The sequence below is a fragment of the Tamandua tetradactyla genome, chromosome 9, assembly GCF_023851605.1.
Source record: "Tamandua tetradactyla isolate mTamTet1 chromosome 9, mTamTet1.pri, whole genome shotgun sequence".
NCBI lineage: Eukaryota > Metazoa > Chordata > Mammalia > Pilosa > Myrmecophagidae > Tamandua > Tamandua tetradactyla.
Window position 1 is genome coordinate 100,673,523 of NC_135335.1, and position 27,698 is coordinate 100,701,220.

At 38.3% G+C, this 27,698-nt stretch overlaps 1 protein-coding gene and 1 long non-coding RNA gene across 2 annotated transcripts in view; one reads left to right on the forward strand and one right to left on the reverse strand.

Moving 5' to 3' along the window:
- Window positions 1-510: 510 nt before the first annotated feature.
- Window positions 511-1,650, forward strand: HSPB3 (heat shock protein family B (small) member 3). The gene has a single exon (XM_077115166.1). It carries the CDS (start codon window positions 653-655, stop codon window positions 1,097-1,099), a length of 447 nt encoding a protein of 148 aa, XP_076971281.1. The 5' UTR covers window positions 511-652; the 3' UTR covers window positions 1,100-1,650.
- A 536-nt stretch (window positions 1,651-2,186) lies between these two features.
- LOC143646237 (uncharacterized) overlaps window positions 2,187-27,698 on the reverse strand; it is a 36,695-nt gene continuing 11,183 nt past the window's right edge. Inside the window, exon 3 of the long non-coding RNA XR_013157408.1 lies at window positions 2,187-2,290. This is a non-coding gene — a long non-coding RNA (uncharacterized LOC143646237). The remainder of the gene's footprint in view (window positions 2,291-27,698) is intronic.

The following is a 27,698-nucleotide window of genomic DNA, read 5'->3' on the forward strand; positions in this document are numbered from 1 at the left end:
TAAAAACCCAGATGATGTGGCTCAACTGTCCCTTAAGCACAAAAGTTTAAAAGACGAAATAAAAGAAAATATATAAGATGAAGAGCTGAGGGTTTGTAGAATGTTTGAATTTAATACAGCCTGTATCTGAATTCTGAATCAATTACAATTAGATCCATCTCTCCTCAGTTTTGCTTTTGATGGCCAGGATAAATGCAGTGTCAGCCCACATTCTCTGGGACTGTTCTAAGAAGTCCTCATTCTCTTAGATCACTGTGGTTCCCAAGGACGGAGCACTCAGATATTTTTCAAATACTGTTTCTGATTCAAACACTCTTGTTCTCTTGAGGTTAGCAAGGCAGACACATTTGCCAAGGATAACCGAGAACTAAGGATGATCTCTTACTCTGCAGCTTGTGCAGGCTGTGTGCTAAATGCAACTCTGAACCGCACCCTATAAATAGCAGTTCATTGTCAGTGTGTGGGATAAGACAAGAGTGAGTGTGCTGTGCGATGAAGCAGGCCTAATTAAGTCACTGCATCTGGGCAGGGCTAAAAAAGAACAGCCACTCCAACTGGTCATTGAATCAGTAGACAGCTGGGACGGTTCGCCGCTGGAACCTGACCGGAGATTGCGAAAGGGAAGCTGTTCAATGCTCGTTTCCCCTCCACCATGGCAAAAATCATTTTGAGGCATTTCATAGAAACCCCAGTGCGTTACCAGGAGGCATTTGAAGCTCGAGGTTTGGAAGACTGCAGGCTGGACCATGCTTTATATGCACTGCCTGGGCCAAACACCGTGGACCTGGGAAAAGCCCCTGAGGCTCCTCCAGGGGACTCGGCAGCAGAGATGCCACCACAAGAAGGCAAATTCCGCTTTCAGATTCTGCTGGATGTGGTCCAGTTCCTTCCTGAAGATATCATCATTCAGACCTTCGAAGGCTGGCTGCTGATTAAGGCCCAACACGGAAACAGAATGGATGAACATGGTTTTATCTCAAGAAGCTTTACCCGACAGTATAAACTGCCAGATGGCGTTGAAACCAAAGATTTGTCTGCAATTCTCTGCCATGATGGCATTTTGGTCGTGGAAATAAAGGACCGAGTTGGGACTAAGTGAAACCTCATCGGTTCGTGTTGACATGACATGAGGAAGATTGTAGTTCAATCAGTGGTACCACATGTATGTTTTTCTTACCTACGTTTGAGATAATTTGCTATGATTTTTATGAAGATTAAAAATACATTCATAGTTCCAGGTATGTTGGGGTTGTCTTTATTGTTCTTAATTAGCAAGGAAAACTGATTAAACATGTGCCTGCAGCTCAAAGCGATGCTATCCTTGCAACAGAAACAATACAATTTAGGAGATAGTACTTTTATTCTAGAGAGGGCTCAGAATGTTTTCTCTGTTACTCCAGCAATGCCAGAGGGTCTCCATTTGTAATAATTGACTGCAAAACAGCCATACTAATTTAAAGAATTCTTATCTATTTTATGAAAACTGTTTGTTTTGCTGAAAAGATTTGTGCTTTCCTCCACTTGAGAAACTTGTGTATTTTCATTAAAATGACACTTACCTAATATAGAATTTGAAAATTAAAATATAGTACTGGGAAATTGGGTCTCAAATCTATTTTTGGTTCACTATCACTCTTACTATATTAAACTTCAGTTGGAATTCTCAGATACAAATCTTATTTTTAAAAGTTTCCAAATGTGTCTTATTCATTTTCTTTCTTTCTTTTTTTTTTTTTAGCTAAACTGAATCCTAACTGGAATATTGTTTTTTCAAATAGTGTATATTCTGGGGATACTTATGATATATTGATATAAGATATATATATTAGCCCATATTCCCATTAGTGATTTAGGAAACCACTTTAAAAAGTGCAGATACTGAACTCAGAAAGTTTTAACCTGTGCTATTTGGATGCAACTTAAATTTTTAGATTTTGGAAAGTGGCAAAATATGATGTATCTGCTTTTTCTCCATAACCCTTAGCTTTAAATAGCCTGGCAGCCAGTGAAAATTATGACGCCTGAGTTTCACAGTACTTCTGAGTTTACACAGAACATTTGATGATTAGTGCTTATCTTCTCCTGAGCTGCTGCCTTGGCACAAGGGAATGGATTGAGATGTTGGTAGGGTTTAATATTTGCTTTAGGATTATTACCTTCTAAAGTTGGTCTATGGCATTCCAAAGATTTGCTTTCTCATTCTGAACACCTTCAATTTTTCTTTGGAGAAAGTGGGTGCTTTCTTCTTACCCGCATCCAGTGTGAGCTGACAATAAGGCTGAAGACAGTGCTATGAATAGAAAGAGAAATGCCGGCTGTGGAGAATGCCTGGTTAAATGCAGACTGCTGACAGTATCACCCATGCTCCTTTAATACCCGCACTATGAATCAGTGCTTTACTTGTAGTTGACCAAATTAAAACATGAAAGACATGGAATAATAGAGTAAATAATCTAAATCAAAGACTTCAAAAAGTAATTTTCAAAACAAACGTAATTTGAGAGGGATGATAGTTTACCTTGTAGTTAAATTTGCAACGATACATTTAAAGGACGTTAATGCCTATGTATTGAACTTTCTGTATTCAATTAGGATAAGAAAGTTTGTTTGACAGATTGGCTTTACTGCCTGGTCAAGTTAATAGGATTTAAGGGGATCCCGTATATATTTATATGATGAGAACTGTGATACTATTTGTGTCACATTAGATTATTATTCTTTTCCATTGATTGACAGAATAGTGTGAAAACAAACTAGTGCTTTAAGAAAGAAAAACTCTCACTTAAGCATGATCTTATTCTGGGAAAGTTTCAGAAAACGAAATTCTTACCACTAGGCACCAACAAGCAGGAAATATTTCCTTTAAAAATTAAAATTAAAATAAGCACATCTCCAATTAGTATCTGTTTTCCCTAAGACAACTGTTAAAATACAACATTTGCATTGATTTGGAAAATTCACCAAACACTCTAAAAAACAAAAATCACCTATTATGCTAAGACCGCAGAGTAGTTAGCTACTTTAAATAGCTAGTTCTGTCTTCTCTTAAACATAGATTCATAAAATTAAGATCCTATCTGGATGGAAATTGATACCCTGATTGTACGGGGTACTGCCTGTTGCCCTCCCACCTCTAACCAACCCAAGCCCATTCTCTGCCCTTCTCCGTCTGGCGCTGAGACCCTGTCTACTGCATCATTCTGGTTTCCAATTGGGTTCAGTCAATGGGGGGCACAGGGATTGGAGAGCAGAAGTGGGAAGGAGAAGACTGGTGAGCAGGAGAGGAGAAGGGGCAGGATGTTCCTTGTGCACTCCCAATCTGCCGCAGACGGAGCCTCTTCTGGGACAGCATTACTCCACAGCTACAGCTGCTACGTGACTACCACTTTGCCTGGGCTCCAACATTACAACATTTTCTGTCCGCTGTCCTTTCAGCAGGATAGGTGATAATGGCTTGCTGCTATTTCTCATCCCTAGTGCTTCACCATCGCTTATTGATTCCCTTTAATTTGCCCACTTTTCTTAAATGGTCCCTTCAGGTTATGGAATTCTCTTTCCTGCAAGAAACTTGATTGCTTAACTTTTTTTTTTCAACTTTTTTTTATTGCATAGTATAACATATATCCAAAGCAAAGAAATAAAAAAGCAATAGTTTTCAAAGCACTCTTCAACAAGTAGTTACAGGACAGATCCCAGAGTTTGTCATGGGCTACCATATGATTCAGATTTTTCCTTCTAGCTGCTCCAGAATATAGGCGGCTAGAGGGCTTAAATTTTCTTTTTTTATCATCAGACTGCTTGACATTTTAAGTGATTTTAAAAAAATGGTGTATCACTTTCTTTTGCTACCAAAACATTAACTAAAAATCTGATTCTGACGGCTATGCCCTATTCCAGCCTAGATAAGCCATATTATACTTTAACCATTCTTGTTCACTCTTTGTCCCAATAGAAAAAAGATGGCATCCTCAAATTAGAATAACTCAGAAAGGGTTTACTTATAAAGAGACTAATTACAAAAGAGCACACAGGGTATAGAGGACTGATAAGGAATAATGCAGGGACATAAGAGTAGTACAATGGAGACTATGTCTCCCAGATCCAAAGAAATGAGCAGAGAAAGAATAAGTTCTTAGAAATCAAAAATAAAGTTGTTTAGAGGATACTATCATGAAAGGAGTTGTGACTCATTTGAGGGACACAACCAGCCCAAGGTGACCTCTCATATGGAAGGGACAAGGAGAATAACTCCTCCCTCCCTCCAGTCTCCTACCAATGAACTCACTGGCTGAACCTAACTGGAAGCCAGAGGACAGGGTTCTATTGATGTGCTTTGAATATCACCTGGGCAGAAGTCAGGATGGAGAAAAATTGGGAGTGAATTTTGAGGGGCATGGGGAAAACATCCAGCTGTTCAATAAAAGGAATGCTATTGCTATAGTTCTTTTGGAAAATCTTTTCTTAAAAAATAGAGCCTGAGACAAGGATGGAAATTCTGACACTTAATTAGGGAAGTGCAAATCCAGATGTTGAAGGTGAAAAAATAGGGGAAACAAGGCAAGGAAAAATGGGAAGCAATGGATGTGGTATATTACCATGTTGGACACAGCTACACAATGAACTAAGGAGAGACATAGTTCTCTTGGCAGGGATTTTGGCTCAGCACATGGATCTTCTCTAGAACCTCTAAAGGGAGAAACCAAACTTCAGAGCAGTCCATAGAGAGAGAAAAGAGAAGGAATTTGTATGCCTTCTTCCTACTCAGTGTTGTTTCCCATTAGTCCTGGTTCGGATCACAGGCAATAGACTCCTGCACTTCTGGGCTGTGTCATCTAACCCCTAGTGGCTGCTCAGAAAACTAGACCCTATTCCCGATGGTGTGACATTTCATCCATGCTGGAAGCAGAAGTATGACTCAGCATAGTTAGGGTGCAGGCTGAGGAGTGCAAACTCAGGGCTTCAACCTGGACTCCAGCCATCAAGAAGGAAGTTTTGCAAGGGTGCTGGCAAAGGTGGCAGCCAGCATGGTCTGGAAGGCAGGTGGCACCTTCAGAAAAAAAGGAGGCAGTCAAGAAAAGACATAGGGATTATGTTCAACACAGCCTCAAATCCAGAATTGCAGAACAGGGATGTCAGGTAAATCAGACAATTTTACAAAATCTATTGCCTCTACACCGTACTCAGCCTTCAAATTTTATGCACTCCACATTGCCTTGTATTTCATCTAATTTTTAGTGTACTTAGGTACAGTGCCAAGCCTCTTAAACGTCTTCAGAATTTTTCTTTTTCTGTAAACTGCACACCTAAGTTTTATGTTTATTTTAAGTTGCCTGCCTGTTATGCTGGAATTCCAGAAGTTGTTGAAGGTTTGAAGATTTTGGTTCACAATGGGAACTCTCAGAGTTCACTGCATGGGATCCTGAACTTGCCTTTGCCTTCCTCCTCATTTGCTTGCCCTTTAAGGTTGAGGCATGGCATTGGAAAATATATATATTCTGTGGATTCTGTTTCTCTGGAGAGCCCTGACTCATAAAGAAACTATTAGTAATTCCTGTGTTTATCTTTCAAAATATATACCTACTTGTGTAATAAATAGGAGTTCCTGTATTATAGAACTAATTAGAATTTATTAACTAACTAAATAAATCTTAATTTTTTCCACTTCAAAAATATATTTGAGTACGAAAGATTTTAATATTTAACATTCCCCATCCCATTATTTTTAGTTATTTTTTCCCAATTATTTTTCATCAGAATTTTAGAAGCAGCGTTACCAAATGCTAGAACATATTATAATGCTACAATAATTAAAACCACATGCTATTGCATAAGAATAAAGAAATCAGTGAAACAGAGTAGAAAACACTGAACAAAACCCCATTACATCATAAAAATTTAGTTTGAAAATGGTTGCAATAAATATGAATAAGAAAATGATTCGTATATGCACCTCAGATAACTGCATGGCTAGCTAGGAAAGTAAAATAGAAGTACATCCTTATTATGTACCACATATTGAAAAGAAAGATTCCAAGTGAATTAAACAAAAAGTCATAAATATTGACTGTGCTGATTCTCCATTCCTCCACCCCCATCTTTGCCTTCCCCTGCCCTGTTCTGTGCCCCATAGGGCCCCCCTCCACCTTCAGGTTGGATTCACCCAGAAGGCACCAGCAAGAGAACAGCGTGTGGACAGAAAGAGAGGCTGGTATTTCTTCTCTGGCTTTTGCTGCTTCAGTTCCAGTTTTTGGAAGGGGCTGCCTCCTTCTGAGATTGAAGCTCTGAAGTCTCCTTTGCAACTGAAGCCTTTCCTCTGGCTCCAGCTGACATTGGACCAGTAATTCCACTTCCTCTCCTTTGTTCCTTCAGGCTTTGGAGGGTAATGGCTTCCCACTCTGGCCCATCTACGGGGTTCCTCAACATTTTTGTTTGACCCTCAGCTCTGCCCATATCTGTTTAAATGATCATTTTATTATATTCGTTTCAAAATCTAAGCGAAGTATGCCTTTTCTTTTCTGCTGAAACTCTAAAGGAGATATATTCATCTAAATATTCTTCCTTTGGGATGGAGGTGGCCTTTTAAAATAAAATCAAAACAAACCAAAATAAAAACAAAAAAAGGAAAACAGAAACATTTTTAAGAATTGAGAAATATTTACTGTTTTAAAAAAATTGTCTAGACTGTTTTTGATACTAAAAAAGTATGCTATTCAGTGCTGTTGACTATGGTAAAATGATAACCCCTTGCTGCTGGCTTGTCCTATAAATTAACAGTCTTTCTGCCAGGAGGTAGGTTTAGGCTTTTGATAATTTTAGAACCAGAAGAGCAGGAATCAAAGGATTTACTCTAAACATATATTTAAAACTTTGTACAAAAATTTGTAAGGCATTCTTTAATTTGAAGAATTAAATATGTAAGAATTTTTAAAGCTGAAACCTGTGTATATTATAAAATCCTTAACTGCCAATAAAAATCATCTTCCAGAAAAATATTGAGTAGAGTAGATAAACCCACACTAAAACTGAAGAAGGGGAAGCAAGTTATAAAAAAGTAAACAAAACTACCTCCCTTAATTTTGGTGGGCATATTTCAATGTCAATAAGTTTTCGTTTGGGATATGATTTTAATGATAGTATCATATTCCATAGTGTGGACAGGCCATATATTGCATGCAGAGAAGGAGGAATCAAAATTTCAAAAGTGAGTATATGATAGGAATTTTAGGGTCTTCCATTTTATATTTTTTGTACAAATACAGACAAAAATTATATTCAGAAAAGAAATAGTAACTATAAGTTTAAGATAGTCTATAAATGTAATATTTAATAAATGCCTTTAATAGATGCCTTAAAGTAAAGTCCCAGTTGTTTCTCCACAGATGTCACAATTTCACTAGAAAGCAAGTGGATTTGCTCATTTAATGAGCACAAACCATCTCTCTAGGGTTATTACAAAGTAATAAAAGCTTTCAGTGGCCCAAATCCCAAGAGGCTATGATTCTATAAAATGTGGTAAATACAAATGATTTTCCCCTTAAAGTCGAGCTTTCAGTGCTTTGCAAAGCATTTTCCACTTTGAACTGTAGATGCAGTCTAGGACTTAAACTCAGAGTTTATTAGTAGGAAAGTCAAATGAGATGCCTGGTTGAATGCCAGGTCAAGAAAGCACATCACTTTTCTTCTGCTCTTGAATTTGACTGTACAAGGGCAGCCACCATCATTTCCTTTGTAAAATGCTGTGCCAGGGCTGCTGTGCTCCTTGAAACAGCTGCCAGGCACACACCATTCTCCTTAAATGCTCTGTTCTTTGAAAGGGTGGAATTTCCCCAATGCTCTTGTTTCATCTCTCCAAACTCACTATCCTCAAAATTCACCAAAAAGACATTCAAAGCCTTTGAAAACTCATTGTGTCTTTAATTTCCTCTTGTTATTGAATAAGATGCAATTAATTTCTCATGAAACTGATTTTTTAATTGGCCAGCAAATTCTGAATATGGCCTATTTAGATAAGTGCAAAAGTCAGTTTTATCCAAGGACTGTAGCTACATAGCAAAGAGCAGGTTATTAGAAATGCAGACTTTGAGATCATACATCTCATGAAAATGTCAATAAACAGAGTTTTGAGCACCAAATTTTCAATTTTCTAGCTTGGTGATTTTGGTCCATCTGCTTCCTCTGTGTGCCTCAGTTTCTTCCTCTGTAGGGTGGGGATAATTATATATTTATCACGTAGAGTTCTTTCAAAGAGTAAATGTGATAAAGATGTAGGGCAACCAGCAGGCCTGGTGTGCTAAAATTGGGACAGTCCTAGGCAAACCAGGATGATTGATTACGCTGAAAGATGTCATATACTTGGTACAATGCCTGGTACATAGAATGAATTCAATAAATGTCAACCATTATTTTTATGGTTTACAAATAGTTTTGAGAAAATCCCCATAGTTATGCTCTCTACATAGATGAATTAGACACATTCCTACTTGATCTAAAGACTAAACATAAGATTTTAAAAACTAAGATGCTTCACTAGTGGATCAATATCACTTTTCATTTCTAAAGTCTATTTGATTATTTATAAAATTATCTATGATTTTTTATTTACTAATAAGCAAAGTATTAAAGAAATGTCACATTGCTCTGTTAAGTAGAATGCAAGTACATATTTCTTCAAAAGTGCATCTGTGGCAAGCTAAAGAAGCAGTGAAATAATAAGAAATGAATTATGGAATTTTCCTTTTGTACTGTGAATAAAGCTCTGCTCCAAGAACTCATTTAAGACACATTAAGCTTCTGGAGATAATATTCCTTTCTGAAACATTTCTAGTTAAGCTGGCAGAATGACCACATTCGTTTAACCTCCCCTGATCACGCGTATTATTGCCTGTCAATCCCATTTAGTGCCATGAATTTCTCTTTTGTTCTTATCGACTGATAATACAGAGACCAGGAAGGAGGGCTTCCAGCTGGAGAAACGGGTTTTTTCCGAGGAGAAACAGAGAAGAAAAGTGGAAGGTGGGCAACACCTCAAGGCCATCAAAGGAAAGGTTGTCTAAGGGACAGCAACCTAAGTTAGTCCACGTCCCATCCTGGTTGGGGAACCTAGCGCTCCTGAAACTTTTGTGGCTCAGAATAAAGGCCTTCTCACTTTAATGTTAGAGGGAAACTTTGGCCATGCACCCTTTAGAGAAACCTGCCATTTGACCTACCTCACCTGAGTGGTCAGCCTATCCCATCAGCAGAGAGGCCTAGTTGGGGAGGAGGTCTACAATTCTGTGAAAACTAGTCCTTTGTAAATATAAACAATCAACCCTATAATTAGGGAAAGTAAAACTACACATTAAAAAAAGGATTAGGGCTTCCTGGAAGATGGCGGCTTAGTAAGATGCGCGGATCTTAGTTTCTTCTCCAGGACAGCTACTGGGGGAGTAGAAACGATACAGAAAGCGCCCAAAGCCACAACAGAGATAAAAAAGACAGCGTACCCCATCCTGGAACGGCTGGCTGGCTGAGAGAAGCAGCTCGGGTGAGATCACCGAGGCGCGCGGTCCTCACTGGGTGGGGTGGCAAGCGGCCGGAGTTACTCCCTTCCCCCTTCCCAGGCCGGCTGGGAGAATTGGAGAGGCGGTCCCCTGAAACCAAGGCGGCTGGCGCCCACAACACGCCAACTGAGAGAATTGGATCGGAAATCCCCAGGCTGCGGAGAACGGTGACGGGTGGGGGAGGCCCCTTCCAAACCCGTGACTCCTGGGGAACATGCACTCTCTCGGGTGGGCCGCTGCCGCTGGCGCCCTCCCGCCGCGCTTGTCGCCCAGGGCCGACTAGGAAATTCGGACGGGCTCTTTCCCGGGCTGCGGCGACCAGCAACCCTCCCTGCGTTCGGACCCCGGGCCGGCTCAAGCCACTTCGGCTAGCGAACCCCCCGGACGGCGAGAGTTTTCCAAAGTTTAAGGTCCCACAGCACCTTTTACTGGTGGGACCCGCAGACAAACGTGTGCCACGAGCGCCACCTACTGGGCAGGATAAGAAAAACAGAACCCAGAGATTTCACAGGAAAATCTTCCAAACTTTTGGATCCAATACCCAGGGAAATCTGTCTAAATGCGCAGACGCCAACAGAAGATAACGGATCACGCTCAAATAATTGAAAATATGGCCCAGTCAAAGGAACAAACCAATAGTTCAAATGAGATACAGGAGCTGAGACAACTAATGCTAAATATACGAACAGAAATGGAAAACCTCTTCAAAAACGAAATCGATAAATTGAGGGAGGACATGAAGAAGACCTGGGCTGAACATAAAGAAGAAATAGAAAAACTGAAAAAACAAATCACAGAACTTATGGAAGTGAAGGACAAAGTAGAAAAGATAGAAAAAACAATGGATACCTACAATGATAGATTCAAAGAGACAGGAGATAGAATTAGTTCCATTTGGAGGATGGAACATCTGAATTCCAAAAACAAACAGAAACTATCGGGAAAAGAATGGAAAAATTTGAACAGGGTATCAGGGAACTCAAGGACAATATGAACCGCACAAATATACGTGTTGTGGGTGTCCCAGAAGGAGAAGAGAAGGGAAAAGGAGGAGAAAAACTAATGGAAGAAATTTTCACTGAAAATTTCCCAACTCTTATGAAAGACCTAAAATTACAGATCCAAGAAGTGCAGCGTACCCCAAAGAGATTAGACCCAAATAGGCGTTCTCCAAGACACTTACTAGTTAGAATGTCAGAGGTCAAAGAGAAAGAGAGGATCTTGAAAGCAGCAAGAGAAAAACAATCCATCACATACAAGGGAAACCCAATAAGACTATGTGTAGATTTCTCAGCAGAAACCATGGAGGCTAGAAGACAGTGGGATGATATATTTAAATTACTAAAAGAGAAAAACTGCCAACCAAGACTCCTATATCCAGCAAAATTGTCCTTCAAAAATGAGGGAGAAATTAAAACATTCTCAGACAAAAAGTCACGGAGAGAATTTGTGACCAAGAGACCAGCTCTGCAAGAAATACTAAAGGGAGCACTAGAGTCAGAACCGAAAAGTCAGAAGAGAGAGGTATGGAGAAGAGTGTAGAAAGAAGGAAAGTCAGATATGATATATATAATACAAAAGGCAAAATGGCAGAGGAAAATATTATCCAAACAGTAATAACACTAAATGTTAATGGACTGAATTCCCCAATCAAAAGACATAGATTGGCAGAATGGATTAAAAAACAGGATCCTTCTATATGCTGTCTACAGGAAACACATCTTAGACCCAAAGATAAACATAGGTTGAAAGTGAAAGGTTGGGAAAAGATATTTCATGCAAACAACAACCAGAAAAGAGCAGGAGTGGCTATACTAATATCCAACAAGTTAGACTTCAAATGTAAAACAGTTAAAAGAGACAAAGAAGGACACTATATACTAATAACAGGAACAATTAAACAAGAAGACATAACAATCATAAATATTTATGCACCGAACCAGAATGCCCCAAAATACGTGAGGAATACACTGCAAACACTGAAAAGGGAAATAGACACAAATACCATAATAGTTGGAGACTTCAATTCCCCACTCTCATCAATGGACAGAACATCTAGACAGAGGATCAATAAAAAAATAGAGAATCTGAATATTACTATAAATGAGCTAGACTTAACAGACATTTATAGGACATTACATCCCACAACAGCAGGATACACCATTTTCTCAAGTGCTCATGGATCATTCTCAAAGATAGACCATATGCTGGGTCACAAAGCAAGTCTTAACAAATTTAAAAAGATTGAAATCATACACAACACTTTCTCGGATCATAAAGGAATGAAGTTGGAAATCAATAATAGGCGGAATGCCAGAAAATTCACAAATACCTGGAGGCTCAACAACACACTCTTAAACAACGAGTGGGTCAAAGAAGAAATTGCAAGAGAAATTAGTAAATACCTCGAGGCAAATGAAAATGAAAACACAACATATCAAAACTTATGGGATGCAGCAAAGGCAGTGCTAAGAGGGAAATTTATTGCCCTAAATGCCTATATCAGAAAAGAAGAAAAGGCAAAAATGCAGGAATTAACTGTTCAATTGGAAGAACTGGAGAAAGAACAGCAAACTAATCCCAAAGCAAGCAAAAGGAAAGAAATAACAAAGATCAGAGCAGAAATAAATGAAATTGAAAATATGAAAACAGTAGAGAAAATCAATAAGACCAGAAGTTGGTTCTATGAGAAAATCAATAAGATTGATGGGCCCTTAGCAAGATGGACAAAAAGAAGAAGAGAGAGGATGCAAATAAATAAGATCAGAAATGAAGAGGAGACATAACTACTGACCTCACAGAAATAAAGGAGGTAATAACAGGATACTATGAACAACTTTACGCTAATAAATACAACAATTTAGATGAAATGGACGGGTTCCTGGAAAGACATGAACAACCAATTTTGACTCAAGAAGACATAGATGACCTCAACAAACCAATCACAAGTAAAGAAATTGAATTAGTCATTCAAAAGCTTCCTAAAAAGAAAAGTCCAGGACCAGATGGCTTCACATGTGAATTCTACCAAACGTTCCAGAAAGAATTAGTACCAATTCTCCTCAAACTCTTCAAAAAAATCAAAGTGGAGGGAAAACTGCCTAATTCATTCTATGAAGCCAACATCACCCTCATACCAAAACCAGGCAAAGATATTACAAAAAAGAAAACTACAGACCAATCTCTCTAATGAATACAGATGCAAAAATCCTCAATAAAATTCTAGCAAATCGTATCCAACAACACATTAAAAGAATTATACATCATGACCAAGTAGGATTCATCCCAGGTATGCAAGGATGGTTCAACATAAGAAAATCAATTAATGTAATACACCATATCAACAAATCAAAGCAGAAAAATCACATGATCATCCCAATTGATGCAGAGAAGGCATTCGACAAGATTCAACATCCTTTCCTGTTGAAAACACTTCAAAAGATAGGAATACAAGGGAACTTCCTTAAAATGATAGAGGGAATATATGAAAAACCCACAGCTAATATCATCCTCAATGGGGAAAATTGAAAACTTTCCCCCTAAGATCAGGAACAAGACAAGGATGTCCACTATCACCACTATTATTCAACATTGTGTTGGAGGTTCTAGCCAGAGCAATTAGACAAGAAAAAGAAATACAAGGCATCAAAATTGGAAAGGAAGAAGTAAAACTATCACTGTTTGCAGACGATATGATACTATACGTCGAAAACCCAGAAAAATCCACAACAAAACTACTAGAGCTAATAAATGAGTACAGCAAAGTAGCAGGTTACAAGATCAACATTCAAAAATCTGTAGCATTTCTATACACTAGTAATGAACAAGCTGAGGGGGAAATCAAGAAACGAATCCCATTTACAATTGCAACTAAAAGAATAAAATACCTAGGAATAAATTTAACGAAAGAGACAAAAAACCTATATAAAGAAAACTACAAAAAACTGCTAAAAGAAATCACAGAAGACCTAAATAGATGGAAGGGCATACCGTGTTCATGGATTGGAAGACTAAATATAGTTAAGATGTCAATCCTACCTAAATTGATTTACAGATTCAATGCAATACCAATCAAAATCCCAACAACTTATTTTTCAGAAATAGAAAAACCAATAAGCAAATTTATCTGGAAGGGCAGGGTGCCCCGAATTGCTAAAAGCATCTTGAGGAAAAAAAACGAAGCTGGAGGTCTCGCGCTGCCTGACTTTAAGGCATATTATGAAGCCACAGTGGTCAAAACAGCATGGTATTGGCATAAAGATAGATATATCGACCAATGGAATCGAATAGAGTGCTCAGATATAGACCCTCTCATCTATGGACATTTGATCTTTGATAAGGCAGTCAAGCCAACTCACCTGGGACAGAGCAGTCTCTTCAATAAATGGTGCCTAGAGAACTGGATATCCATATGCAAAAGAATGAAAGAAGACCCATCTCTCACACCCTATACAAAAGTTAACTCAAAATGGATCAAAGATCTAAACATTAGGTCTAAGACCATAAAACAGTTAGAGGAAAATGTTGGGAGATATCTTATGGATCTTACAATTGGAGGCAGTTTTATGGACCTTAAACCTAAAGCAAGAGCACTGAAGAAGGAAATAAATAAATGGGAACTCCTCAAAATTAAACACTTTTGTGCATCAAAGAACTTCATCAAGAAAGTAGAAAGACAGCCTTCACAATGGGAGACAATATTTGGAAATGATATATCAGATAAAGGTCTAGTATCCAGAATTTATAAAGAGATTGTTCATCTCAACAACAAAAAGACAGCCAACCCAATTACAAAATGGGAAAAAGACTTGAACAGACACCTATCAGAAGAGGAAATACAAATGGCCAAAAGGCACATGAAGAGATGCTCAATGTCCCTGGCCATTAGAGAAATGCAAATCAAAACCACAATGAGATATCATCTCACACCCACCAGAATGGCCATTATCAACAAAACAGAAAATGACAAGTGCTGGAGAGGATGCGGAGAAAGAGCCACACTTATCCACTGTTGGTGGGAATGTCAAATGGTGCAACCACTGTGGAAGGCAGTTTGGCGGTTCCTCAAAAAACTGAATATAGAATTGCCATACGACCCAGCAATACCATTGCTGGGAATATACTCAAAGGACTTAAGGGCAAAGACACAAACAGACATTTGCACACCAATGTTTATAGCAGCGTTATTTACAATTGCAAAGAGATAGAAACAGCCAAAATCTCCATCAACAGAAGAGTGGCTAAACAAACTGTGGTATATACATACGATGGAATACTATGCAGCTTTAAGACAGGATAAACTTATGAAGCATGTAATAACATGGATGGACCTAGAGAACATTATGCTGAGTGAGTCTAGCCAAAAACTAAAGGACAAATACTGTATGGTCCCACTGATGTGAACAGACATTCGAGAATAAATTTGGAATATGTCCTTGATAACAGAGTCCAGCAGGAGGTAGAAACAGGGTAAGATAATGGCCAATTGGAGTTGAAGGGATACAGACGGTGTAACAGGACTAGATACAAAAACTCAAAAATGGACAGCACAATAATACCTAATTGTAAAATAATCATGTTAAAACACTGAATGAAGCTGCATCTGAGCTATAGGTTTTTGTTTTGTTTTGTTTTGATTTTACTATTATTACTTTTATTTTTTTCTCTATATTAACATTCTATATCTTTTTCGGTTATGTTGCTAGTTCTTCTAAACCAATGCATATGTACTAAGAAATGATGATCATGCATCTATGTGATGATGTTAAGAATTAATGATTGCATATGTAGAATGGTATGCTCTCTAAATGTTGGGTTAATTTCTTTTTTTCCGTTAATTAAAAAAAAAAAGGGATAATTGGAGCTGAAGGGATACAGACTGTACAACGGGACTGGATATAAAAACTCAGAAATGAACAGCACAATACTACCCAATTGTAATGCAATTATGTTAAAACACTGAATGAAGCTGCATGTGAGGTATAGGTTTTTTGTTTTTGTTTTTTTTTCTTTCTATTATTGTTTTAATTCTTATTCTGTTGTCTTTTTATTTCTTTTTCTAAATTGATGCAAATGTACTAAGAAATGATGAATATGCAACTATGTGATGTTATTAAGAATTACTGATTGTACATGTAGATTGGAATGATTTCTAATTGTTTTGTTAATTCTTTTTTTCAATTAATAAAAAAAAAGAATTAAAAAAAAGGATTAGGATGAAGAAATAAAATCTGATTCTAGCATAAACAAAAATAACTTGGCATGAATGAAAAATTAAAAAAAAGTTTTCTTAGGCAAGGTACATAAGGACAAACAATATATGATGTCACTTGTATGAGATATTTAGAAATAACAAATTTGCAGATGCATAAAGATTAGAGGTTACCTGAAGATGGGGGAGGTGATGAGAGGGGATTTTCTCTTGGTGGATGTGGTAGTTTGAAGTTGTTATGTACCCCAGAAAAGGACTTGTTCTTATGAGCCATTCTTGTGGGTGCAGACCTATTGTGGGTGGGACCTTTTGATTAGGTTATTCCAGTTGAGATGTGACCCATCCCATTCAAAGTGGGTCTTAATCCCCTTTCTGGAGTCCTTTCTAAGAGGATAAAGGACACACACACAGAGCCAGAGAGCTCAGAGAAGCCTAAGAGAATCTGAGACAAGGACACACCCTCAGAAGTTGAGAGAGAAAGTCACTGAAGCCAGGAGCTGAAAGCAGTGAAACCCAGGAGAGAAGGACCAGTGGATGTGGCCATTTACCTTCTCATGAGATAGAAGTATCCCAGATGCTGGCAGCTTTTCCTCAGGGAAGGTATCACCCTGTTGATGCCTTAATTTAGATTTTTCATGGCCTTAGAACTGTAAATTTATAAGCTAATAAATCCCCATTGTAAAAGCTGACAATCTCTGGTATATTGCATTCTGGCAACTTTAACAAACTGAAACAGTGGATATAGAATGTTTGTAGGTAAAAATTAATAAAAAATGTTTTTCTATCTTGCCTGCCTGGCAGAGAGACATTTTAAAGACATAATAAACCCATGAAACAAGAATAGTTTGCTTTGAAAAGGGAGGAATCAAGGGTGCATGGGTGGTTCAGTGGTAGAATGCATGCCTTCCATGAGGGAGACCCAGGTTCAATTCCCAGACCATGCATCTAAAAAAAAAAAAAAAGGGAGGAATCAAGAAAACATGAAAGAATAAATGTAAATTAATGATTGTGAAAATAAGATAAACTAGGGAAGAAAATAATCTTTTATCTGGTCTTATGTCCTCTGAAAAATATTTTTAAAAGATGGATATCCAACCTTCTATATTGATTCTTTTGCCTCTTAATATTTCTTTCATAGTTTTTACTTTATAGAAATTCTGGAAAGAGATCATAGAAAATATTAGAAGGCATGGTACTCCAAGTGTGTTTGAATTTTCCTAGGTACCTAAGTGACAGCATTCACTTCAATCACAGCATTCATTTCAGAGTGCAAAGAAGAAAAATTTCTTATACATTGACTATAAACAGTTAAAAAGATTGTTGATTCAAATAAGAACAGGAAAATGAAAGACTGAGAAGATTACACATTTTTTGGAAGCCATTTCTTATATCAAATACTATTAGGAAGCTGAATAAATTTCTGTAAACAAGGGAAGCTAAATGTAGTCAGAAATTTCAGAAAATCCAATAGCTATATAGAAGTCATAGAATAAACTGGATGAAATAAATATGGCATAATTTGGAACACTTGGTGGGGTGTAAAAGCAGAGAATTCATTTGATCTTGCTGCTGGGAACACTGTCTTACAAGAGGTACAGATGTAGTCACATGGGATCATGTGTGCTCTGTGTTCTATAAATCCTACTATAATTTTGATTGTGTAGCGATTATACTCAACAGAACCAAATAGTACTTCTATTGTTTGTTTTCTTCTTCTTTCGTTTAGCATCCACCTATAGACAAAACGCGGGGGCTTAATTATCGTTAGAGAACAGAAAGAAACTGTAGTAAAGCTTGACAATTAGAAGTAATGACATAGGCAATAGAATTGGGAGAGAAATGAAGGAAGGAGAGGAGAGGGAAATGTAGAAGTGTTAAAAATCTTATCTTAGATTCTGATAAGAAGTTCAGAGATTCTGGCTAAAGTTAATATATTTTAAAAAGTATAGAATTTAAGTTTATCAAAATTATAAAGACAATGTTTTGGTTTGCTAAAACTGCTGGAATGCAATATACCAGAAATGCCTGGCTTTTAAAAAGGGGATTTATTAAGGTACAAGTTATAATTCTAAGGCTGTGAAAATGTCCAAATTAAGGCATCAACACTAGGATACCTTCTCAAAGGAAAGGCAGTGTATTAGTTAGGGTTCTTTAGAGAAACAGAATCAACAGGGAACACTCGCAAATATAAAATTTTTAGAAGAGTCTCACGTCACTGTGGGAATGCAGAGTCCAAAATCCACAGGGCAGGCTGTGAAGCCGACGACTCCAATGGGGGGTCTGAATGAACTCCACAGGAGAGGCTCACCAGCCGAAGCAGGAATGGAACTTGTATCTTCTGAATCCTCCTTAAAAGGCTTCCCGAGATTAGATTAAGCATCACTCATTGCAGAAGACACTCCCCTTTGGCTGATTACAAATGCAATCAGCTGTGGATGCAGCTGACATGATCATGATCTAATTCTATGAAATGTCCTCATTGCAACAGACAGGCCAGCACTTGCCCAACCAGAGAAACAGGTACCACACCTTGGCCAAGTTGACACATGTCCCTGACTATGACAGAAAGCATCCGTGTTCCTCTGTCACATGGGAAGGCACATGGTGATGTCTGCTGACCCATTGTTCCCAGGTTTCATTGTTTCAGCTCCGGGTTCCAGTGGCCTCCTCTCCCTAAGCATCTGTGGGTCCTTTCTTAGCTTCTCTAGGGCAAACACTAGATTTCATTTCTTATCTTAGCATCTCCAAACGTCTGTGTCTGTGTTGGCTCTCCAACCATCTGAACTCACTGCCCTCTGTGTCAGCTCTTTTAGGACTCAGTAAACTAATTAAGACCCACCTTGAATGGGCGGGGTCACATCAAATGATGTGTAATCAAATGACCACACCCACAGTTCAATGGGGCACATCTCCATGGAAACAACCTAATCAAAAGATCTCCCTTACAATAGGCTCACTCCCACAAGATTGGATTAGGAGTAAAAGAGCTATCTATGTTTATTTATGGTTCTCACATTTTAAATGTTATAATAGGAGAACCACAAGCAGAACAGTTAAATTATCTCTGGCAAGCAGAATGTGAGAGTCGGAAGAAAATACTACTTTTTATTTTAAAAGTATTTCTTTTGCATTGTTTACTTGGGTATGCTTTACTGTATTACAAAATATCATCAAGTATTAAATGAATAATCCTTTTAATTTTCAAGTAAAAATTTCTTTAATCCTCAAATTTGGGTATGTAAAAATTATGAGAAAATTAAGATCTGACTTTTAAAATTGTATCTACTGTATAAGAAATGACTGCAAAGGATAACGCTGATGGCAAAAAAGAAAATAATTTCTACTTTCAATAGTTTTGCAATGACATTTTAAAAACACAGTTCAATTCTTTTTCACTAGTTCCCAGAAGCAGTTATTGGGACAACCTTGGGTGTACATGAGAGGAATTGTTTTATGTTGATTCTCTCCCATGGGTGCTAAAGTAAAGTGGCTTCTCTAGTTTGGAGGCTCCCACAAAAGCCTGATAGCAGCACTAACAGTCCACAAAATGGATCAGGTGAAGGAAGAATTGGTTGGAGCTTTCTTTTCTCTATGAACTCTGTTCCTGTCGCATGGCAAAAAAACAGTTGAGTTTCATAATAAATCAATTGGGTTAGAATTCTTTATTCTAAGGCCGAACTCAAAACCTGAACTTTCTCTAGGATCTTATTCTTATGCTTAGCATGTGCTGTCTTGTATGTTACACATCTTGAAAGATATCTTCCCCCAAAGTAATATACTTACCAAGGACAGGGAACAATGGACTTCTTGGTCAAGTTTTTATTTTTTTCTTTTTAACAATAGTTTTATTGATATATAATTCATATACCATATGTCTTTGTTTGCCAGCTGCTATGACAAATATCACACAATGGGTTGACTTAACAACAGGAATGTATTGGCTTACAGTGCTGGTTTGAAACTGTTACGTACCCCAGAAAAGCCATGTTCTTCTAATCCAATCTTGGGGGTGCAGACCTATTGTGGCAGGGACCTTTTGATAGGTTGTTTCCATGAAGATGTGACCCACCCAATTCAAGGTGGGTCTTAATCTTTTTACTAGAGTCTTCTATGAAAAGAATAAAAGGCAGAAAACATAGAGAGAGCCCAGAACCTACACTGAGAGAAGAGGGATGACAGATGCTTGTATACAGAAAATGCCCCGGGAGAGATACTAAACTGACAGATGAAATCCAGAGTTTGCCTCAGAGAAGCTAAGAGAGGCCACATAGAAGTTTGGAGATGCAGAATGAAAATGCCACAGGAGAGGCCAGAAGGACCCATAGGAGCTGCAAGAGCTATTCTGAAACCAACCCAGGAGAGAAGGGCCGGCAGACATTGCCACATGCTGTCCCATGTGACAAAGAAACCCAGACGTGATCAGCCTTTCTTGAGTGAAGGTATCCTCTTGTTGATGCCTTAATCTGGACATGTTCATGGCCTTAGAACTATAAATTTGTAACCTACTGAATCTCTCATGTAAAATCCAATCCATTTTTTGTATCTTGTACTCTGGCAGTGTTAGCAACTGAATCACTTATAGTTTTGGAGACTTGGAGTCTGAATCAAGTTTCCTTCCCAAAGTCTGCAGCATTATGGTCATGGCCTGGAGCAATCTGTGGGGCTCCATGACTTGCCTCCCTGCCTCCCTTCACACGGCGATTTCCGTCCTTGTTCTACTCTGCCAGCTTCTGCTGACTTTGACTTCTTGCTCCACTCTCTGTGGCTTTCTCTAATTTCCCTTTATAAGGCCTCCCTTATAAATAATGGAATTAGGCCCACCCTGATTCAGTTGGGCCACACTTGATCTAAAAATAACATCTTCATAAGGTCTTATTTAGGAATAAGTTCACTCCCACAGGAATGTAGATTAAGACTGAGAATGTCTTTTGTTGGGATATATGTAGTAGTTCAATCTACCACACCACAAAATATACCCATTTAAAGTGCATAGCTCAATGATTTTTAGTTTATCCACAGAGTTGTGCAACTATCACCACAAGCAATTTTGGAGCATTTCATCACCTCAAAAAGAAACCCATATCCATTGGTCACTCCCCAATTCCATTCACCCCTCTTCCCAGTCCCCCAGTCCTAGGCAAACACCAGTGTACTTTAATTCACTATGAATTTGCTTATTCTATTCAGTAAGATGACATTCAATAAATGTCATCATACAATATGTAGTCTTTTTTGTCTGGCTTAGATTCAGTTATTCTTATATTTTAAATGAGTGAAAGTCTGACTTGCTGGCAATATGAATGGGTAGAAATCTCAGCACTGAAATAATCTCAACTTTGTTGTTACTCCAGCACAGCATTACAAGAGTTATAATAAAGTTCCCATATTACATGGGGTCTTGAAAAATGTTTATGCTTTGTTGTGTTCCAGACTCGTGGATCAGATTCTATAATTAGGCCCGGGTTGTAGCTGAAAATTGGTACACACTCCAGGAACCAGCTGGTCTATTCTGTGGTGGTACCTCACAAGCCCAAGACCCTGCCTGATGCCTACAATCTTTTGAGGAAGGATGTTTCCACTCCCTTAGTGCCCAGCCTGGCCAGTGGTGCTTTGCACCATCCATTCCCATCCTCATTTTCCTGCTACCACCCAAAAGCCCCGGGTTCCTTGTGCAAATGCAGCCACCTTCTTCCCACTGATGAAATTGAGAAGCAGCACACAATTATTGTCACAAAACAACAATGGATGTACTAACTACACTCCACCGTGAAAGTGAAAAGGCCACTTAGATGATCTTTTATTGGAGAAAGAAGATCAGATTGAATCCTTGTTTAATAGTAATAAAAAGACAAGAGAGGAAACCAGACAAAGTCAAACACTGGAAGGAAGACAATTGCTGTATATAATTTCAAGTACATCTCTTTATATATAACTTATATACTTCATTAATATTTGTTAACCTCAAACAACAAAATTACAGATACTCCAAGGAGTTAGACTAAATACTGGCTGAACTGGTAATTTTCTAACAGCTGAAACATCACCCTCTTTAAGGAATAAGGGAAAACTAATTTTGGACAGGTAATTATTTTTAACTGATTTATTCCTGATCATCTTTTTTTTCAAACATTATACAATGCTATGTTTTATTTTAACATTAGAAAAGACATATACCATTCCTTCCAGAAGGGGCGTTCTGAAAGAAAAGAACTACATGTAGAGGAATACGTTTTAACAAGTCTTATTCTTCACTTTATTCCAATTCACTGCTCATCAAAGTGGCATGTATAGCGCTTGTCCTTCCGTTTATATTTTTATTCTCTCTGGGATAGATGTAAGGTTTCATTTGACCAGTGTCTCATCTTCTCTCATTTTGATGTTTTTTTTTTCTTGTATTTTCCTCTTCCATGGATGCCTTCATTTATTTCTTGTGCTTACTTTCTACTTAGAAAGTAAAAATACATTCTAAAAGTACTTTTTAAAAATACTTTCTAAAAATAGAAAAAAATCTATCTTTCTTTCCTTTATTTTCTTTCTAACGTTTACTCTTTCTGAGTTATCTTGTCTAGAATTTTTAGTTTCTGCCTTATATCTTAGCCATTATGGTTCAGCCTCCTGGTATAGGATGATCAACCATTCCAATTTGCTTGATACTAAAACCCCTTAGTCCTAGACAAATCAGGATAAATAGTCATTCTACTTAGCAAGGAAACTGGGAAAATACACATTGACACTAAAGTTGAGGGGATGAGTAACTCAAATCAGAACTACCTATCTGTGTTGCTACAGTTTTAGGATTAATAATTGCTAGAGGAGTATGCAAATAAAACAGAATCACAATAAATTATTAACAGGATTCAGATTACCTGAGGGACCAGAGAAACAAAATATGTAAGTAAGAGAGACTTTGAAGTCCATTGCAAGAGACTGAGTTGGTCATTAGAGTTGTGGACTGTGAAGCTTGCATGCACCTCTGGAAAAAACAGGCTACCTTTGGCACTTAGTTTTAGTCAAGTAAAAATCACTGTACTAATAATTTAGTTTACCCCAGAGCAGTTTACAAAATAAGAGAGATGAAAAGAAGGTAACTACATGGATCTACCTGCTGCTGGGTAGCATGGCGGGGGCTGAGGAGTCTCCCCAATTTGAGTTATAGGACTGGGGAATTCCCACCGGAGGGATGACAGTGGGGAGAAAGTGTGGAGTCTTACCAGAGGCTTAGCTGAACTCCAAAGGTCTTTCTGCTGCTTTCTCCAGGCCTCATGCCCAGATTTATGGGATCCATAAATAACTCCTATCCCAAAATACAAACTCCACTGCCTCTCACTCTACTTTTTAAAGGGCCATTTCTAATTTGTCTTCAGATTGTCTTTGAACATGTAGTTTTGAATGGTAAAAGATGATGCTTCGTACAACCAATTTCTGCTAAGACATTAATTGATGACTTAGGATATTATTTTACTATTAAGAGCCTTACAAAGAATGGAATTTCTGCTTCCCATTACACACAAGGCCTATTCAATAAATTAATTCAGACCCTTCTAAATTTGAAAGGATGTATGTACCCTAGAAAAGCCATGTTTTTTTTTAAATTTTTTTATTAATCAAAAAAAAGAAAAGAAATTAACACAACATTTAGAAATCATTTCATTCTACAAATGCACTCAGTAATTCTTAGTATCATCACATAGATGTATGATCATCATTTCTTAGTACATTTGCATCGATTTAGGAAAAGAACTAGCAAAACAGCAGAAAAAGATATAGAATGTTAATATAGAAAAGAGAATTAAAATAATAATACTAATAATATATATATATATATATAAAGGAAAAAGAAAAAAAACAAAAACAAAAGATACAAACACACAAACAAACAAACAAAAAACCATATTTCAGGTGCAGCTTCATTCAGTGTTCCAACCTAGTTACATTACACTTAGGTATTATTGTGCTGTCCATTTTTGAGTTTTTGTATCTAGTCCTGTTGCACAGTCTGTATCCCTTCAGCTCCAGTTACCCATTATCTTACCCTGTTTCTAACTCCTGCTGGTCTCTGTTACCATTGATATATTCCAAGCTGATTCTCGAATGTCGGTTCACATCAGTGGGACCTTACAGTATTTGTCCTTTAGTTTTGGGCTAGACTCACTCAGCATAATGTTCTCTAGGTCCATCCATGCTATTACATGCTTCATAAGTTTAGTCTGTCTTAAAGCTGCATAGTATTCCATCGTAGGTATACGCCACAGTTTGTTTAGCCACTCGTCTGTTGATGAACATTTTGGCTGTTTCCCTCTCTTTGCAATTGTAGATAATGCTGCTATAAACACTGGTGTGCAAATGTCCGTCTGTGTCTTTGCCCTTAAGTCCCTTGAGTAGATACTTAGCAGTGGTATTGCTGGGTCATAATCCATTCTGCCATTCTATGTCTTTTGATTGGGAAATTCAGTCCATTAACTTTTAGTATTATTACTGTTTGGATAATATTTTCCTCTACCATTTTGGCTTTTGTATTATATATATCATATCTGATTTTCCTTCTTTCTACACTTTACTCCATACCTCTCTCTTCTGTCTTTTCATATCTGACTCTAGTGCTCCCTTTAGTATTTCTTGCAGAGCTGGTCTCTTGGTCACAAATTCTCTCAGTGACTTTTTGTCTATAAATGTTTTAATTTCTCCTTCATTTTTGAAGGACAATTTTGCTGGATATAGAAGTCTTGGTTGGCAGTTTTTCTCTTTTAGTAATTTAAATATATCATCCCACTGTCTTCTAGCTTCCATGGTTTCTGCTGAGAAATCTACACATAGTCTTATTGGGTTTCCCTTGTATGTGACAGATTGTTTTTCTCTTGCTGCTTTCAAGATCCTCTCTTTCTCTTTGACCTCTGACATTCTAACTAGTAAGTGTCTTGGAGAATGCCTATTTGGGTCTATTCTCTTTGGGGTGCGCTGCACTTCTTGGATCTGCAAATTTAGGTCTTTCATAAGAGTTGGGAAATTTTCAGTGATAATTTTTTCCATTAGTTTTTCTCCTCCTTTTCCCTTCTCTTCTCCTTCTGGGACACCCACAACACGTATATTTGTGCGCTTCATATTGTCATTCAGTTCCCTGATCCCCTGCTCAAGTTTTTCCATTCTTTTCCCTATAGTTTCTGTTTCTTTTTGGAATTCAGATGTTCCATCCTCCAGTTCACTAATTGTAGCTTCTGTCTCTTTAGATCTACCATTGTAGGTATCTATTGTTTTTTCCATTTTTTCTTCTTTGTCCTTCACTCCCATAAGTTCTGTGATTTGTTTTTTCAGATTTTCTATTTCTTCTTTTTGTTCAGCCCATGTCTTCTTCATGTCCTCCCTCAATTTATTGATTTGGTTTTTGAAGACTTTTTTCATTTCTGTTCGTATATTCAGCATTAGTTGTCTCAGCTCCTGTATCTCATTTGAACTATTGGTTTGTTCCTTTGACTGGGCCATATCTTCAATTTTCCGAGCATCATCCATTATTTTCTGCTGGTGTCTGGGCATTTGATCAGATTTCCCTGGGTGTGGGACCCAGCTGGTTGAAAGCTTTTTCTGTGAAATCTCTGGGCTCTGTTTTTCTTTTCCTGCCCAGTAGGTGGTGCTCGTGGCGCTTGTCTGTCTGCACGGCAGTCGCCTGGGAAACTGCGCGTGGAGGCGGGGGTCGCTGGCCGCCACGGCTTGGGAGAGTGCCGGTCCTAATTGCCCAGCTGGCCCGAAATGCCAAGCGTGACGGGAGGGCCCCACTATCCAATGTTCCCAGTCAGACCGGGGAGCCACCTGCGTGGAGGGGACCCCAGTCGCCAGCCGCCCCGGCCGGGAAAACGCGCGCCCCTCGGGTATCTCACTGCAGCAGATTCTCCCTGCCCATTCAGCTGTTCCAGAATGGGGTACGCTGTCTTTTTGGTCTCTGTAGTGACTCCGGGAGCTGTTTCGTATTGTTTCTGTTTCTTTAGTTGCTTTTCTGGAGGAGGAACTAAGACCCGTGCGTCTTACTAAGCTGCCATCTTCTCCAGAAGTCTCGAAAAGCCATGTTTTAATCCTAATCCTATTTTGTAAAGGCAGCTGTTTCTTCTAATCCCTATTCAGTACTGTATATTTCATCATCTCCAGGGAGATGATCTCTTAATCAAGAGATAGCCATTCTTAATCAAGAGTGGTTATTAAGATAGATTAGGTAGAGATGTGTCTCCACCCATTCTAGTGGGTCTTAATTAGCTTATGGGAATCCTATAAAAGAGGAAACATTTTGGAGAAAGCTGGAGATTCAGAGAGAGCAGAGAATGCTGCATCACCACTCTCTGAAGCAGAGAGTCCACCAGCCAGTGGTTTGGAGATGAAGAAGAAAAATGGCTCCTGGGGGTCTTCATTCTTCAAGCCAGGAAAGAAAGCTATCAGATGACACAGTGTTTGCAACGTGTCCTTCCAGCCAAGAGAGAAATGCTGATTGTGTTTGCCATGTGCCTTCTCATTTGAGAGAAAAACCCTGAACTTCATTGGCCTTCTTGAACCAAGGTATCTTTCCCTGGATGCCTTTGATTGGACATTTCTATAGACTTGCTTTAATTGGGACATTTTCTTGGCCTTAGAACTGTAAACTACCAACTTATTAAATTCCCCTTTTAAAAAGGCATTCCTGGTATATTGCATTCTGGCAGCTAGCAAACTAGAACACCTTCTGAATATATAATGAATTCCTACATAATTCACTTGCATTTGCCACTGAACCTTATTTTCTAGTGGAAAGTATAGAACTGTGAGATCAGTGACTGATGAAGGGAGCAAAATTCAAGGCTTTCAAGTAGTCATATGGGAAGTCAGACTAAAGCATTCTTTATCGCTTCCTTATATTTATTTGGCAAACTGCTTGCTGAGCATGTTCTGTGTACCTAGCACTCTGATGGGTATTATAAGTAAAAGTGAAAACAAGGCATTTCTACTACAGTTTTTAGAAAGATACATTCAAATAAACAAAGAGCTGTAGTAAAGTTATAGGGGATATTGTCTAGGTATATCCAAGTTAAAGTATAGGTAGAAAGAAGGGCATGGTCAGTTGTACATGGCTGGAGGAGGGTGGCCATGGAGATCTTCTGTGATTGAGGCTACTAGCTATGGAGGCTAAAAGTCTGTGGCTGTGATGTTTTACTCATCATTGTATGCCTACTCTCTTGCGCATAGTAGGTGCTCAGTAAACAGTTCTTAAATGGATTAAGGAGCCACTAAGTCTTCAGTAAATAGATAATGAGGGAGAGAGTATTTTTAGATAGATTTAGGCGCAAGAGCAAAAGACAGAGTTGTCATAGAGCCTGGTGGAAGTGAAGCAAAGCAAGTAGTTTAGTGTAAGCACCTGTGTCCTATAGGGTCTGGCCCTGTCTTCCTCTCCAGCCTCATCTCCTATGCATGTCTGCCTTCTATCAGGCTGCAGAGTTTGGTCTTTGTCCTGAAAGCAACAGGGACTCATTGGAGAGTTTTAAGCATGGCATGATGTGATCTGCTTTGTGCTTTAGAAAGAACTAGCTACAGTGTGAAGAGTAGGTTAGAGGAGGTGATGCTGGAATTGGGAAGATCATTTAGATCAGCAATAATTCAGATGGGAGACTGCATACAAGAATCACCTGGAGAACTTTTTTAAAAACTTGGTGTCCAAGGCCCATCCAAACCATTTAAGTCATAATCTTTGGGATGAGACTCAGGATCAGTACATGCTAAACCTTCCCAGGTGATTCCAATATGCAACCAAGGTTGAGAATCACTAGGATAAATTAGGATAATAGCAGAGTGAAAGGGAACATAAAGATAAGGGCTGTTAAAGGAAGAGGAACAACATAATTGGGCAATAGAACAGGAACAGTGAAGAAAGGGGAGAAATTGAATTTCCTTTCAGTTACTAGTTAGTGTCATTATAATTGGAAGACAGGGGGACCAAC